The sequence below is a fragment of the Cavia porcellus genome, unplaced genomic scaffold (assembly GCF_034190915.1).
Source record: "Cavia porcellus strain 051 isolate PalLab524CR breed Dunkin Hartley unplaced genomic scaffold, mCavPor4.1 scaffold_6, whole genome shotgun sequence".
In the NCBI taxonomy this organism is placed as follows: domain Eukaryota; kingdom Metazoa; phylum Chordata; class Mammalia; order Rodentia; family Caviidae; genus Cavia; species Cavia porcellus.
The window spans coordinates 23,497,028-23,511,907 of record NW_026947489.1 but is presented as its reverse complement, the minus strand read 5'-3'; the positions used below and the strand labels follow the sequence as shown (position 1 = coordinate 23,511,907).

Sequence of the window (14,880 nt, the reverse complement as noted above, 5' to 3'; positions counted from 1 at the left end):
ATACTCGAGAATTGTTGTCTTGGTTTGCTATCAGAATTCAATTTCAGGCGTAAATAGTGGTTACATTTGCACAATGATGTGAATGTGTTTAATGCATTTGCACTTAAACTTAGAAATGGTTAAAATGGTATATAACACACACATAAATAAACTTTAAATGTAAAATGTTTGGTATAACATAGAGTGACTATTATATAGCATTTTAATATGTCATCTTGCTATATTATCATAGTAGTAGAACATAGTATTACATTTGAGTGTTACTCCGGTATCATGAAGAAGCCATTCACAGTATGACAGGTGACAAAGCAATAGGATTAAATGGAATTGTATAGCAAGTGGCTTTAGGATGGACTGGAGAGCTCCAGCTGGAACAGACTTTGGTAAGGATGGTATCTCCCTAACTACCTATGTGTGTTCATCACTTTCTTTCCAAAGTCTTGGCAAAGTTTTTGGTAGAGAGGGGTGGCTTGAAAATGTTACTTTGGAGTTAATACAGAAGAGTAAATTCTCTTTTTAAAAGAGTGGTACTGGGCTGGCAGGCAGCACAGTGGTAAAACACTTCCCTAGAGTATGCCAGGCCTTGGTAGCACTATAAAGGAAGAGTGGTACGCAGTTCAGTGAAGTGGCTCATGTGTGTAACCCCAGCTACTTAGGAAGCTGAGGCAGGAGATTTGAAACTTTGAGGGCAGCCTCAAAAGAGATAAAGTGATAAGAGATGAAACCTGAAAACCTATTAACTGTAGAGGTTAGAAACCAGTTTAACATAAATGAGCACCAGAACATGATTACAGTTAGGGAAGGGTTAACTACTGAGAAAATAAAGCTAGAGCCTTACTGATCCTATATACCAGAGTTGATACAAATTAAAACTACGAATCTGAAACAAGTGAATGTTTATTCTGAGAAAGAGGTAGGCCTCACTAAGCTTGGCATGGATCATGATTTAGCTACATATAATTGAAAGGTGTTACATTCAGAATCACCATAAAGTTAAAGATAGGTGATAAATTTAAAATTGTAACAGGTACAAACAACACACAGTAAGTAACCATCATCTGTATACAACATAGTCTTTCAAAGCTACATTAAAAAAAACTCACCAGTTGAGAAAAGAACCTGATGGATATTTGATTAATGAGAAAATCCAGTGGGCAGTGAGCATATGAGCATATGTTTTATTTACCTCGTTGATAAATATAAATGGAATTTTTCAGTTACCTCTTTCTGAAAAGCAAAAGGAAATTAAAATACTCATTATTGAGTGAGACAAAATTGATCTGTACTCATAATCCCCATATCATCATCATCATCCATTCCCCCCCCCCCCCCAAGTTTTTGTGACAAGGTCTCACAATTCCAGGCTGGCCTTGAATTCAGCTACCTTAGGCTTAGGCTAACTTGGAATTTACAGGACTACTCCTGCGGGCATGTGACATTACACACTGTCAGATCTGTATGAACAGGGCATGTTAATCTTTCGAGGAAGTAACTTGACAAGTCTGCCTAAAGCTGTTAGTGTTCCTTTCATTTTTATAAATAGTTCTGCTAATAGAAATTTACTGAAAGAAAATGACTTCATTCTAAACCATGGCATTATCATACAAAAACTGCAAAACAACCCAAGGAGGATGGTGCACATTTGTCAAGCCAGCACTCAGGAGGCTGAGGCTGAAGGGTCGCTAAGTTGGAGGTCTGTCTAGGCTACATATTGAGTACAAGATAGCACAAACTACAGGGTGAGATCCTGGTTCCAAAAAAGAAACACCCTACAAATACCCTAGATTATCCCACAAGGGGTGGGTTAGGTATAGTGATCAGTATATATGTATATTATATGTATATATACTGTTATGACTTTTAATAGTGTACATATATCTTCATAGAAAAATAATGCAAAAGATCAATAAGAATAACTGGATTTGTGAATACTTTATACTTGTCATTTGTTTAGTTGTGTGTTCTGGGATGTTTTGTTTTGTTTGGGTGCTAGGGGTTAAACCCAGGTCTAGACTGCTAAATGCATACTGTACCACTGAATACAGCCTTAGTTCATGTTCTGCTTTTTAAAGATAGTATATTATTTATATAATAAGGGATTATAAATATTAGCAAAATTTTAACATAGGCCCCATTATTGCAAGTAAGTGTGTAGGATGGGGGTTAAAGAACATGGGCCTTTGATCCAAAGAAACCTAAAGTCGTGTCCCAACCCTCCCACACTTTCTGACTGGGGCCAGTTTATTATTCTAAACATTTTATTTTTTCTACTTTCTCTACTTTTTCTCTTCCTCTTCTCCTTCTCCTCTTTCTACTCCGCTGCCCTTCTGTCTCTCTTCCTCCCCTCCACCCTTGTCATAGTGTCACTGTGTAGCCTCAGGTAGGTCCCAAATGTGTAGGTGCAAGTGAACCTTTCACCTCAGCTTTCCGAGTGGTTAGGACCACAGGCACGCACCGTCACACCCAGCTAAGACCTGTTTCTTCAGCTATAAAAACCTTAGGATAATAAAAGTAGTATATAGTTAACTACTTTATAGGCTGCTGCAATGATTAAAGAAACGATTCATCTAAGAGCTGAAGCGCAGGCTTGGCACTTTGGGAAGTAGTCATTAAGTGGTGGTGGTATGCTCGTAGTAGCAAAAATATTGAAACTATGGCTAAAAACATTGAGACTCACTTGTCTTGCGTCACAGGTTATTTGTTATATAGTCTTTCAGTTCCATAGATGTGTTTAATGTCAGTTTTATACATTTATAAAATGGAGTAAGATAGATCACTTTCTTAGCTATGACCAAACTGGACGTGCTAATTACTCTTCTTATGTAATCCTTAGTTGAGTTTAAGTGTATGAGTTAGGGTCCCTGGCCCTCTTTTCATCAGGACTGTTTGTTACAGCAGTCTCTGTTTTCCACAGCTCTTATCACAATTATTATTTATCCTTTTTTGTTTCTTATCAGAGTTTGCTGTTAGGCTAAACTGCTCACTAGGAATAAAAACTGTCTTGTTGACCATTAGTTTCCCAGTGCAAGACCCTAAACATGATAGGTCCTCAGTAAGTATTTGTTGAACTTACGAATTGTCCTGGTTTGTTACGGTAGGCTTCAGTTCTAATAATTGACACGGCTCTGTCCTGGAAAGAGATACGCAAACGTGTCTGGACTAGTAATAGCACTACAGTTATCATGGCAGCAGAAGTGCATAGAGTGTTGCCTGACGTGTGTGAGACCCTGGATCCATCTCTAGTACTAGAAAAATCAAAACACAACAAAAAAATGGGCATTTAGTTTAAATTCCTTTTATATTACAGAACTTAAACTCCTGTTAACTTCACATTTACTATAGAAAGCAAGGTTTTTGTAAGCACACAAGATGATATTTCTAAGGATGTCTGTTTGATCTATGATAGTTTTCCTTTTTTTTATAAGCAAAATTGGATCCAGGTAATACTTTGTAAAATTACAAACCTGTAGGATTTGAACACTCGTGGATTATTTGTTGTTTTATTTTTTACTTCTTCTCTCAGGTTCACAGTTAATAGAAGAATCTCCATAGTTGGGTTTGGCTTGTACGGATCTATCCATGGTCCCACAGATTATCAAGTGAATATACAGGTATACTTTTTCTTCCATTATTTATAAAAAAATGTACAAAACTACAATAAAATACTGTCTTGATAGAAATCCACATTTCAAGCCGGGCGTGGAAGCTCATGCCTGTAATCCCAGCACTTGGGAGGCTGAGGTAGGAGGATTGTTCCAAGTTCGAGACCAGCCTGGGCTACAAGGTGAGCTCAAAGCCTGCCTGAACTGCATAGCGAGACCCCATCTCAAAAAAGACAAAAAAAAAAAAAAAAAAAAGAAAGAAAGAAATACACATTTCAGTATAATTGTCAGTGGGATGAGGCTATTAGTAGCAGTTTAAGCCTAGGGATTTGGTATTAAGGTGGTATCTATATTGTATTTTTATTTACAAACTATATGAGATATTGTAAATATCTTCTATACATAAATTTAAACATGAATAATATGAGAAAAGGAAATAAATGATTAAGATTTTAGTTTATCAAACAAAACAAAAAACCCTGCCCTCTAAAATGTTACTAAGTATATCATGTTTAATAGTAAAGCTCTGATCCACTAGTGATTCCTGCATGTGCCACCTGGTGGGACAGTCATGCATGGTAGGAATATGCTAAAATACTAGTTTTATACTTTGTGAATATATCAATTCAGAGATCTGGGTTGATGATAGTTAAAAATGGTACCTCACCGTCTCAGGAGAGACCTTGCTTCCCATGGACGAATTGTATCACTGACAAGAGTACTTTGCTCATTCTCTGACCCTTCCACTGAGGTTTATAGTGAGATTCAGGTGATAGATCGGCGTCATTCATGCCAGTTGGTTGTTCTTATAAACCACTTGGAAAGTTCCATTGTAAATATTACTGATAGGTTTTTAATCCACCTGAAATTACTTACTTGAAAGATTTATGAACAGGGGCTGGGGATTTAGCTCAGCGGCATAAGTGCCTGCTTTGCACGTGTCTGGTCGTGAGTGCAATCCCTGGTACCGGTAAAAAAGAAAAAGACAAAAAAAAAAAAAAAAAAGATTTATGAACAGGTTCAAAACTAAGCTAGGTGTGGTGATGCACACCTAGAATCTGACCACTCTAAGAGGCTGAGGCAGGAGAATTGCAAGTTTGAGCCCAACTTGGGCAGCTGTTGTATTAGTTACTTTTCTCTAGTTGCTGGGACAGAATATCCAACATTGAAATTAAGGAAGAAAAGGTTGATTTAGCTCACTTTGTGAAGGTTTCAGTCCATAATCAGCTGGCTCCAAGGCAGGGTGGCGTGGCAGAGGGACTGGTGGTGGAAGACAATAAAATAAAAGCACCAAGAGCATAAGAGCTGGAGAAACAAGCCTGTTTCCCTCCCTTATATTGGAAGCAGGCTACCTGCCCTGCTGTGGCACTCACGCCATCCCCAGACCCTCTTGCCACAGGCTTAGGATGTTTACCAAGTGAGGACACCCTGGCCCTTTGCTGAGTCAGTTAAACTTCTAAACTTCTCAGATTGACAACTCCCTAGGGCATGTTCTCTATACTCTAGGATGTACAGCTGCTGAATTAGTTAATCTTCTAAACTTCTCAAGTTGATGCAGTTCCTATTAGAACTACGTTCAAAATAAAAGGTGGAGGGAGGGGCTGAAGAATGTAGCTTGGGTCTGGGTTTAATCTCTAGTACCATGCAAAAAAGAATATTCAATGGTTTTTAGGTACACAGAAACCTCAGAAGGCAAAGAGTCTCACAATCTGTTCCTATTATATTTTATGTACTTCATACACTTTTCGGACCTGCTAGGGGCTAGAACCTTGCTGGGAGTCTCTATGGTGATGGAACTCCATTCTTCCTTCAGTGTCTGTTATGTATCACAGAAGAGACCTCACATCTTGTGCACAAACTGGGGGAGAGCAGCAGGGTTAAAGGTAGATTAAAATAATAATGTCAGCCGGGTATTGTGGTGCATGCCTCTAAAATGAGCGTTCTGCTAAGGTGAAGCAGGAAGATCACAAGTTAAGGAATGTGTTAAGTGGAGCCTGTCTCAAAATAAAAGTAAAAAAAAATTTTAAAGGTCTGAGATGTAGCTCAGTCTGAAGTATGGCCAAAAACAAATTCATGAAGTCTAAATACTGTAAGCAAAGTGAGCAGCAGAGCTCTCTTCATTTCCTTCCCCACAGCCAGTCTCATGCCTATTCCAGAGATGCTGTCTGTCACCACCACCTGTTCCCTTGTGTCCAAAGTGGCCAACTCGAATGCTGGCCAGGGTGTGGGCAGACAGTTTAAGTAGAGACCAGGGGCCTTGGGTAGAGAGACAGTGAGGATGGGGGGAAAGCAGCTATGGAGCATGGGATATTTAAAGGGTAACCACTCTGTAGCTCTTATCAGAGTTACTGTGTGATAATAGGAGCCTAAGGATGTTCAAGAAGCCAGAAGTGAAGGTTTTTCTGTGAAATCTCTCCAAGCTCCTTTTTTTTTTTTTTTTTTTTTTTTTGTCTTTTTCCTTTTTATCAGTACTGGGGATCGAACTCACAACTGCCTGCTTGCAGGGCAAGCACTTATGCTGCTGAGCTAAATCCCCACACCCCCAAGCTCCATTTTTAAGGTAATGTGACATCTTTAGAATCACCAGCACCATGCAGGCTATAGAAAGCCAGCCCTAAGCTAAAATAGGAGTATATGGTAGATCCCTTTAGGAGGCTTTTCCATAATGCCTGCCTGGGTCCTTACCCCACAGAAATGAGATCGAGAAAGCCAAGCTAGCAGGTTGGGCATTGTTGGGATAGTCTTTTGTTGTCAAAGTTCCTTGTCTCCATCTGCGTGTTTCTGGAGAGACACTTTTCCTTATGCTTAAAGGACACAGTTGTGGCTCAGTCCCCAGTGTTAGATGAGAGTGCTAAAGTCTCATATTCTAGCCGGGTAGACACACTGGCCTTGAAGATTTGGGAAGCTTTGGGAAGCCACATCCACTAACACTAGCTCTGGGCCCCATTGGGAAAGATGACAAAACTAGTGTTCTAGCAGCTGTGTCATTTAGTGACCCTTTTCTTCCATGTCAACTTCCATTAGCCCAGAATGGAAGTGTCCAGAAACTCCTGAAGGCTCAGGTGCTTACTCAGTGTTGGGCACAGGATGAGAACGAAAGCAAAAAGACAATCTGTACATTTTGAACAAGTATAAACATACTGCTTTAAGCACATTTATAATTGCAGTAGGTAATATTGAAGCACAAGAAATGTTCAGAGACTTTTCCTAGCATCCAGACATAGGCTAGCAAGGAGGAAGGGCCCACTTCCCTTAGATGTGAGAAATGTGCCCATCCTGGAATCTGTGCCATAGCAGCTCCCCTCTCTGCACCTGAGCCCCGGTTCTTGACATCCTCTCCACCCCCACTGTGACAAATGAGACATGGCCATTTTCTGGCAGCATTCCTGTAGTTATCTTTGGTACTTAGAAATAAGAAGAGAAAAATGAGAGGTTTAGTAGTCTACTTTGCTAAGGACTTCATATCCTTCTCTGCAGAAATTTATTTCAATTGCTTTAACTTAAAATGTATCTTCTCTTTTAAAAATTACAGATCATCGAATATGAAAAAAAACAGACCTTGGGACAAAATGATACCGGATTTAGTTGTGATGGGACTGCTAACACATTCAGAGTCATGTTTAAGGAACCTATAGAGATCCTGCCCAACGTGTGCTACACAGCATGTGCAACACTCAAAGTAAGGCATCCAGCGTGTCCCAGGACTCTGCACACTGGGCCCATGGTTTCCTTTTCGTGTGTGTGTGTGCGCGCGCGCATGTGCTGGGAATTAATTTACATCCTCAGCCTTTTATATATATATTTTTTTAATTTTTTAATTTTTATTTTATTTTATTTTTTTTTGAGACAGGGTTACACACTATGCCACTAAGTTAATCAGGCTGGGCTTGTGATCTTCCTACCTCAACCTCTCTCGGGGGTAGGATCATAGGAGTGTGCCACCATGCCCCGGCTATGGTTTCCCCTTGAGTGTCACACAAACATGTTTTAGAAGCATATAAGCCACTTGTAGTGCAATTTTTTAGAAAAAGGGGGAGGAGGCTGCTTTAAGAAAAGCAGTGCAAGGGGGCTGGGGATAAAGAAAAAAAAAAAAAAAAAAGAAAAGCAGTGCCTCTCAGTACTGCTCTGCTGTGAAAAGTTTTGCAGAAGGGCCTTTTGTTCAGGTAGTACATTGAGTGTTTATATGATAACTATTTCCTTAAAACTTTTTCAGTATTCTCTAATGGCTGAGTTCTGCATCCTATATTTTATTCATTAGCTCCTTAGCAAAAATTTCATTTTTCACTAGATGGTTGAACACACAATTTTGTATAGAGCTGCAATGAAGGTAATAGACTTTTAATCTAATTACACCACATTAACTTGAATGCTTAATAAATGAAAACTGCTAATGAACTTTTGTTTCTCTTTAGGGGCCAGATTCCCACTATGGGACAAAAGGACTGAAGAAAGTTGTCCATGAGACACCTGCTGCCAGCAAGACGGTTTTCTTCTTTTTTAGTTCCCCGGGCAATAATAATGGCACTTCAATAGAGGATGGACAAATACCAGAAATAATATTTTATACATAATGTTGTAATACATCTTGGCTAAAGAGTACCTACCACACAGTCTAGACTCAAACATATAAAGAACTGGCCACAAGAAAAATAGTTTGAGTGTCAGGAATATTTATGATTGTAAGATAAGAAACATTTTAGTTTCTTAGGAGAACTAGAAAAATGTTTATTTAAATCTCTGTGTGACTTAATGGCAAATTTTCCACTTTTTTGTCACGTTGGGAGAAAAGAGAGGTGGGTTTAATTGTATTAAAAAATGCAGATGTTTCAGCTGTCTCCTGTGTCATTTCTTAGATCAGCTGACTCGTAGTCTTTCAGTAGTTTTGGAATTGAAAGATTGTTGTATGTAGCGAGTTTAGTTTCTTTTAAGTTTTGAAGGTTAGATGAGATGGGTCAGAATTCCTATTAACTCAAATAACTCATTTCAGAATATTAGGAAAACTGACTTTATATTTAAAATTTTAAAATATCTGCTTGCTAACATTTGGAATAATGCTAAAACACAGGCCTAATAAATGCCCAAGAAAATTTTCAGTGCATATACATAAAAGGATGTTTTGTAATAGTATAGTAATGCATTACATAGCATAAGTTTTCAAACTCTAAATGAATTTTGTATAAACTCACAATAATGTGATGTATACAGAGTCTCTAATGGTATAACATGAGCCTGGGCTCTTCATCATTCAGCTGTGTCACCATACCTGCCTGCCTGTCTGGGGCGCTGCTGCTGAGTTCCAAGACTGAGCTGATGGTGGTGACTGATGATCATTTAAAGATACTGCTTCAGTGTGTGATCATCCTATATAGCAAGAAACGGAACACAATTACTAACATTTTTAACAGCTACTTTGAAATTATAAAGCTATCCAATAGAATCACTCCTGCCAAAAATACACTTTCTGTCACACAGTTCTATTCAAGAAGTAACATATGTTTCATATTTGTGACCTCATGAATGTGACCAGCACATGTATTTTAGGAGGTAAGGAGTGTATATGGTAGAATGGCATTTATACACTTTTATATACTGCAGATTTTTAAAATACAAATAACTTTGCCCTTGAAAATGACTGTTATTTAAAAAAAAAACTTGTGTAATTAAGCTTAAAGTATATCAGATACTTGTGGAAGATGACAAAAATTCTTTTAAATATCGGAGAATTTTTTTCTAAATAGGAAAAGTTTTTTGTCAAAAGTACTATTTCATTATACATTTTCAAGAAAGCAGTGAGATGTGTTGAGGTCTCTTGAAGAAGGGGACAACTTTTCTGTCTCGGATACCTTATGTCCTATGGATATCTCTCACTTTACGGGAATACCTATAGGATGTGTGGTTCTGGTTAACTAAAAATTAACTGGCAAACACTGAATAGTAACTATTACCAAAAAGTACTTCTGCCTTTAAAAGTATCGTATGCCAGAGATAAGTTAGTGGGGAATTTTGAGGCTTGGGAAATTCACATGCTTTCTGTGTTACATTGAACAGTTAGTTGTAAGTGAATGTAACAGTAGAAGGTACGTACAAGCAACAACTACAAATGTTGGGAAATCACCTGAAATTTTAAAGAAATAAATGTATATTATCCTTTATTAATTTGTTTTGTCATTTGTCCTCCTAAACATTGAATGTAATGCCATTTTGGAACAAAAGTTCTAGGTAATTGGTGTTTGTTTTTAATTTACAGAACTAATACAACCCAAAATAAGAATGCATTACCTCTGCTGAAAGCGAGTCACAGGAGCTGCAGCTGTCTTGCAGCTGTCTCACGATTGCTCATTAATGATTGCAGTGACCTGGGTGACTATTGTGCACCCGAGTGTGCATATGTATTTCATACACATTGGCACACAGCAGCGTTAGGACTATTACATAACCATTTTTATAGGCACATTAATGTTTTATCATTTGGAGCTGTAGTTGGTTTTTTTTTTTTTTTCTTTTTGAGACAGGGTCTCACTATGCTATTCAGGCTGGCTTTGGGCTCACTTTGTAGCCCAGGCTGGTCTCAAACTTGCAGACTATCCTGCCTCAGCCTCCCATGTGCTGGGATGGAGCTATAGAATTTTTTTAATTTCTGGAGAAAAGGTGTTATGCAGTTTAGGCTGGCCTCAGCCTCCTATGTGCTGAAATTACAGGTTTGTGCCAGCATTCCCACCTTGTAAGATTTTTATTAGTACTTTTCCAGTACATAGTGATTACACTCATTGTGAGAGTTGGTACATCTTGATTCTGTTTTCATCCCTTTTCCTTCTCCTCTCCCTCAATCTCTTGGTCCCCTTTTATTTTGCAAAAGATCTTCCTAGGGGCTAGAGATACGGCTCAGTGGTACAGTGCCTGCCTGGCAAGTGCAAGGTTCTGAATTCAGTTTCTGGCACCAAAGAACAATACAAATCTCCGTATTTCCTATTACTTTTTTGCTTTTTAAATTATCCTTTGGTGCCCACTTTGGCAGTACATATTAAAAAATTATACTTTGGGTTTCTCATATAAAAGAAACCTTTTGATACAAGCTTATATGTCTGACTGATTTAACATGCATTCAAAGTACATTCATTCTCTACAGATGACTCATTTATCTGTATAGCAGTGTGATATTCCATTGAATATAAACACATTTTGAAAATTCTATTGGATAGTCACTTCCAAGATTTACTTATTACAATTTGTTTTGCTGTAAACATGAATATGCATGGATCATTGTAATACAATATTTTTAACTCTGGAGAAGATACTTAGGCGAATAGCTGTGTTGGGTGGATTTTGCTTCATTTTGTTTTGTTAGTTTTGTTTTTGAAGACTCTCTATACTGATTTCCATAGTAGTCATACTAGTGTATGTCCCCATCAACAATGCAGAATGTTTCCTCCCCTCATCTGTGTCCTCATTAGTGGTTGTCATTTGATTTCTTTATGGCAGCCTTTCTTCCTGGAGTAAGATGCAATCTGTTGTTTCAATTTGCATGTCTCTAATGGTCAGAGACATTGGACATTTTTTAAATGTATTTATCGGCTATTCTTCCTAGAAGTGTATTCATTTCAGTTGTCAGTTTACCAATTGGATCTTTTATTTAGGGGGTCTAATTTCTATTTGAATTCTTTATTCTAGATATTAGTCCTCTGAGGACTACCTGGCAGAATTTTTCCAATCTGTAGGTTGTCTTTTTTACTCTGTTGGATGTTTCTTTTGCTGTGCAGCAGCTTTTTGATTTGATACAATCCTGTTTGTTGATTCTTGATGTTATTTCAGTGTAATTGGGATTCTGTTCAAAAAGTATTTGCGTAAGCCTATGATTTAGAAAATTATTTTATTTACCAGCCAGGTTTTTTTTTTTACACTTAGCTCTTTGATCCATTTTGATTTTCATTTAACACAGCACCGTGAGAAATGAGAATAAACTCAATGTCAGTATGTTTTTTGCTCCATCAAGAATCAGATAGTTGAATGAATCTGAAATTATTCCTGAATCCCATATTCTGTTCCATTGATCCACGTCTATTTTTGTACCATGCTGTTTTTATCACCGTAGCTTTATAATATAACTTGAAATCTGAGCTTTTGTGATGCCTCCTGTTTTGCTCTTGGCTAGGACTGCTTTTGCTATTCTGGGTCTCCTGGTTCCATATGAATTTTGGGATTTTTTTTCTTGTTCAATGAGGAGTGCTGTTGGTATTTTGATTGGTGTATCAGTTTTGGAAGTATGACCATTTTGACAATGTTGGTTCTACCTATCCAGGAGCAGAGATACCCTTTCATTTTATGATATCTTTTTCCTACCTCCTTCAGAATACTGTAGTTTTGTTTCACTTTTTTTTTTTTTTTTTTGTCTTTTTCCTTTTTATCGGTACCAGGGATCGAACTCACGACTGCCTGCTTGCAAGGCAGGCGCTTGTGCCGCTGAGCTAAATCCCCAGCCCCTGTTTCACTTTCGTGGTTAGGTTAATTCCTAGGTTCAATTTTTCTTGATGCTATTGTGAATGGTAGTGTTATCCTCATTTGTGGTGAGCACATTATTACAATAAAGAATGCTATTGCTTTTTGTGTGTTGATTTTTGTATCCTGCTACATTGCTAAATTTGCTTATTTAGGAGTCTTTTGATAGAATGTTTTGATTTTCTATGTAAAGGATCCTGTCATCTGCAAATAATGATTCCTTTCTTATATTTATCCCTTTGTGGAGGGCCTGGTTACTCCAATGTTTTGAGTACAGATATTTCTTGTTTAACAAGTTACGGTTCCTGTGATAGGGTCAGTAAATGAGTTGGTTGCTAAATGAGGAATCGTATATAATGTGTACATTACAATATTCAGAACAAAGAAATGGTCAAAGGAAACTTCAACTTGATGACCTAGCTTTGACTTGCATAATTTACATGCAGCATGCAGTTCTATAATGTATAACAACATAGAATGACAGTATCGTACAGCACACACAATCAGCAAAAATTAAAGCACTGAGTAAAAAAAGTGGATTGGACATCAGCCATGGTGGTCTATGCCTATAATCCCAGCACTGGGGAAGCTGAGGCACAGGACTTCCGAGGTCAAAACCAACCTGGGCTACAAAGTGAGCTCAAGGCCACTTTGAACTGCATAGTGAGACCCTGCACCTTCAAAAGATGGGTCAGAAGTCTAAGTGGCTGGTCCTAAGTCCAAATAGTCTGCCTTGGTCATAGATCTGATGAGCTGTTAAACAGGTAGGTTGTTAAATGAGGAGTATCTGCACTATATTGAACAGGGATGGTGATGGAGGACATCCTTGTCTCCTTCCTGATTTTAGAGGGAAAAATTCAGCTTCTCATTTAATACCATGTTGATCACTGGTTTGTCTTAAATGGTTTCTATCAGCTTGAGATAAGGCCCTCTGTAACTATTTTCAAGGGTTTTAATCATGAATGGGTGTTGAGTTTCTCAAAAGCTTTCTTTGCATCTGTTGACATTATGTGATTTTTGCCCTTGGTTCTGTTATGTGGTATTTTACATTTATTGGTTTCCTTATGTTGAGTCATTCTTAAATCCCTGAAATGAAACTTACTTGGGTCATGATACGTGATCTTTTCAATGATTTTTTGCATTCAGCATGCCAGTATCTTCCTACGAGTTTGGCATCTATGTTCATTGAGAAATTGGTAGTTTTTTAGTTGAGTTCTTGTCTGGTTTTGGAATCAAGGTAATGCCAGCTTCCAGGAATGAGTTTGACAGTAGTCCCTCTCAGTTTCACTAGTTTGAGAAGTATTGGTGTTAGATATCCCCTGAAGTCCTTGTAGAAGTCAGTAGTGAATTCATTGGGTCCTCGGCTTTTGTTGGTAGGGTTTTGTTGGTGGTGGTGGTGGTGTCTTTAATGTCTTAAATTCATTACTGTTACTGGATTATTCAGGGACCTTATATCATTTTGGCTCAGTTTGGATACAGGAATCTCCATTTCTCCTGGATTCTTCATTCATTGGAATATAGGTTTTCAAAGTAGTTGCTAATAATCTGGATTTGAGCATCTGCTGTGATTTTGTCTTTTTTCATTTCTGATTGCATCGACATGCATCTTTGCATTTGGGGAGGGTTAGCTAAGATTAGCTAAGAATTTTGTCTATTTTGTTTATTCGTTCAAAAACCCAGCTGTTCATTATTAGTCTCAATTACAAAGTTTTGGTCTTTATAATTGTGGTCTTTATAATTTCCTTCCTTGTACTAGCTATTTGGATTGTTCTTTTTCTAAGACCTTAAGGTATATCATTAGGTTGTTTATTTGGGCTTGCTGTTTTTCTGATGTGGGCACTCATAGCTATAAACTTCTCTATTTGGACTGCTTTTATTATGTCCCATAGGTTCTGATATGTACTGGCATTATGCGAGTCTAGGAACTAATTTCTTACTTGATTTCTTCTGTGACCCATTGATTATTTAATAATATATTTAATTTGTATGTGTTTGCATAATTTCTGTGGAATATTTTTGGCTACTGATTTCTGGTTTCATTGCATAATAATCTGAAAATATTCATGGAACAATTCTGATTCATTTGCATTTATGTTAGCATGCTTTAAAGACTAGTTTGTCACCTGTTTTGGAGAAAGCTTCATGTGCTGCTTTATTCTCTGTTGGGTAAACACTATAAATACTTATTAAGGCCATTTTGTTCAAAGGTTTGGTTCCACAGTGATACTTCTTTGTTTTGCCTAATGAATCTAGCACAGCAATACCTTAACCACAGAAAAGAGATCTATATGGATAGACAAACCAGGTGTTGACATACAGCATGTATCAAATGCAACAACTATACCACCATTAACAACAGCAAAGAATTCAACAATAGCATAGCATCAACTAAATATCTGAAGATTAATAAATCTTACTAGTAATATTATTAAGGATGGAGGAGTGGGGAAAAGAAAATGAAGTAACATTTGAAAAATAAAAGGAACATGAGAGAAATGTCAGATAAAGGATCCTAATAAGGAATAAAAGAAAATTAGTAGAATTAGGTAAATGTAATAAAAGAAGAAAGAAAAAGTGAGAAATTCAAAAAATATTCCTCTGTATTTTTCAATGTGTGGTTTCCAGGGTCTGCAGTACTGTAATCCACTAGATAAGGGAGAAGGATAGTGAGTCATTACCAAGTTCCATTTTGTTTTCGCACTCATTGTCTCTGTGTGTGAATACTGAATCCTGTTTCGCCTTTCCTGCTGGACAGGGTTAGTCAAGGGTGTCTGCCCTATGGCTG

At 37.6% G+C, this 14,880-nt stretch overlaps 1 protein-coding gene and 1 long non-coding RNA gene across 2 annotated transcripts in view; one reads left to right on the top strand and one right to left on the bottom strand.

The window, feature by feature from the left end:
• Window positions 1-9,754, top strand: part of Btbd1 (BTB domain containing 1) — a 35,888-nt gene extending 26,134 nt beyond the window's left edge. The window contains exons 6-8 of the mRNA XM_003475475.5: window positions 3,524-3,611; window positions 7,135-7,281; window positions 8,015-9,754. Coding sequence (XP_003475523.1) covers window positions 3,524-3,611; window positions 7,135-7,281; window positions 8,015-8,173 — 394 coding nt within the window. The 3' untranslated portion in view covers window positions 8,174-9,754. The remainder of the gene's footprint in view (window positions 1-3,523; window positions 3,612-7,134; window positions 7,282-8,014) is intronic.
• Window positions 880-3,375, bottom strand: LOC134476386 (uncharacterized). The gene is made up of 2 exons (XR_010047978.1): window positions 3,074-3,375; window positions 880-1,227 (listed from the first exon to the last, which is right to left on the bottom strand). It is a non-coding gene; the product is annotated as an uncharacterized LOC134476386 (long non-coding RNA).
• Window positions 9,755-14,880: the final 5,126 nt, after the last annotated feature.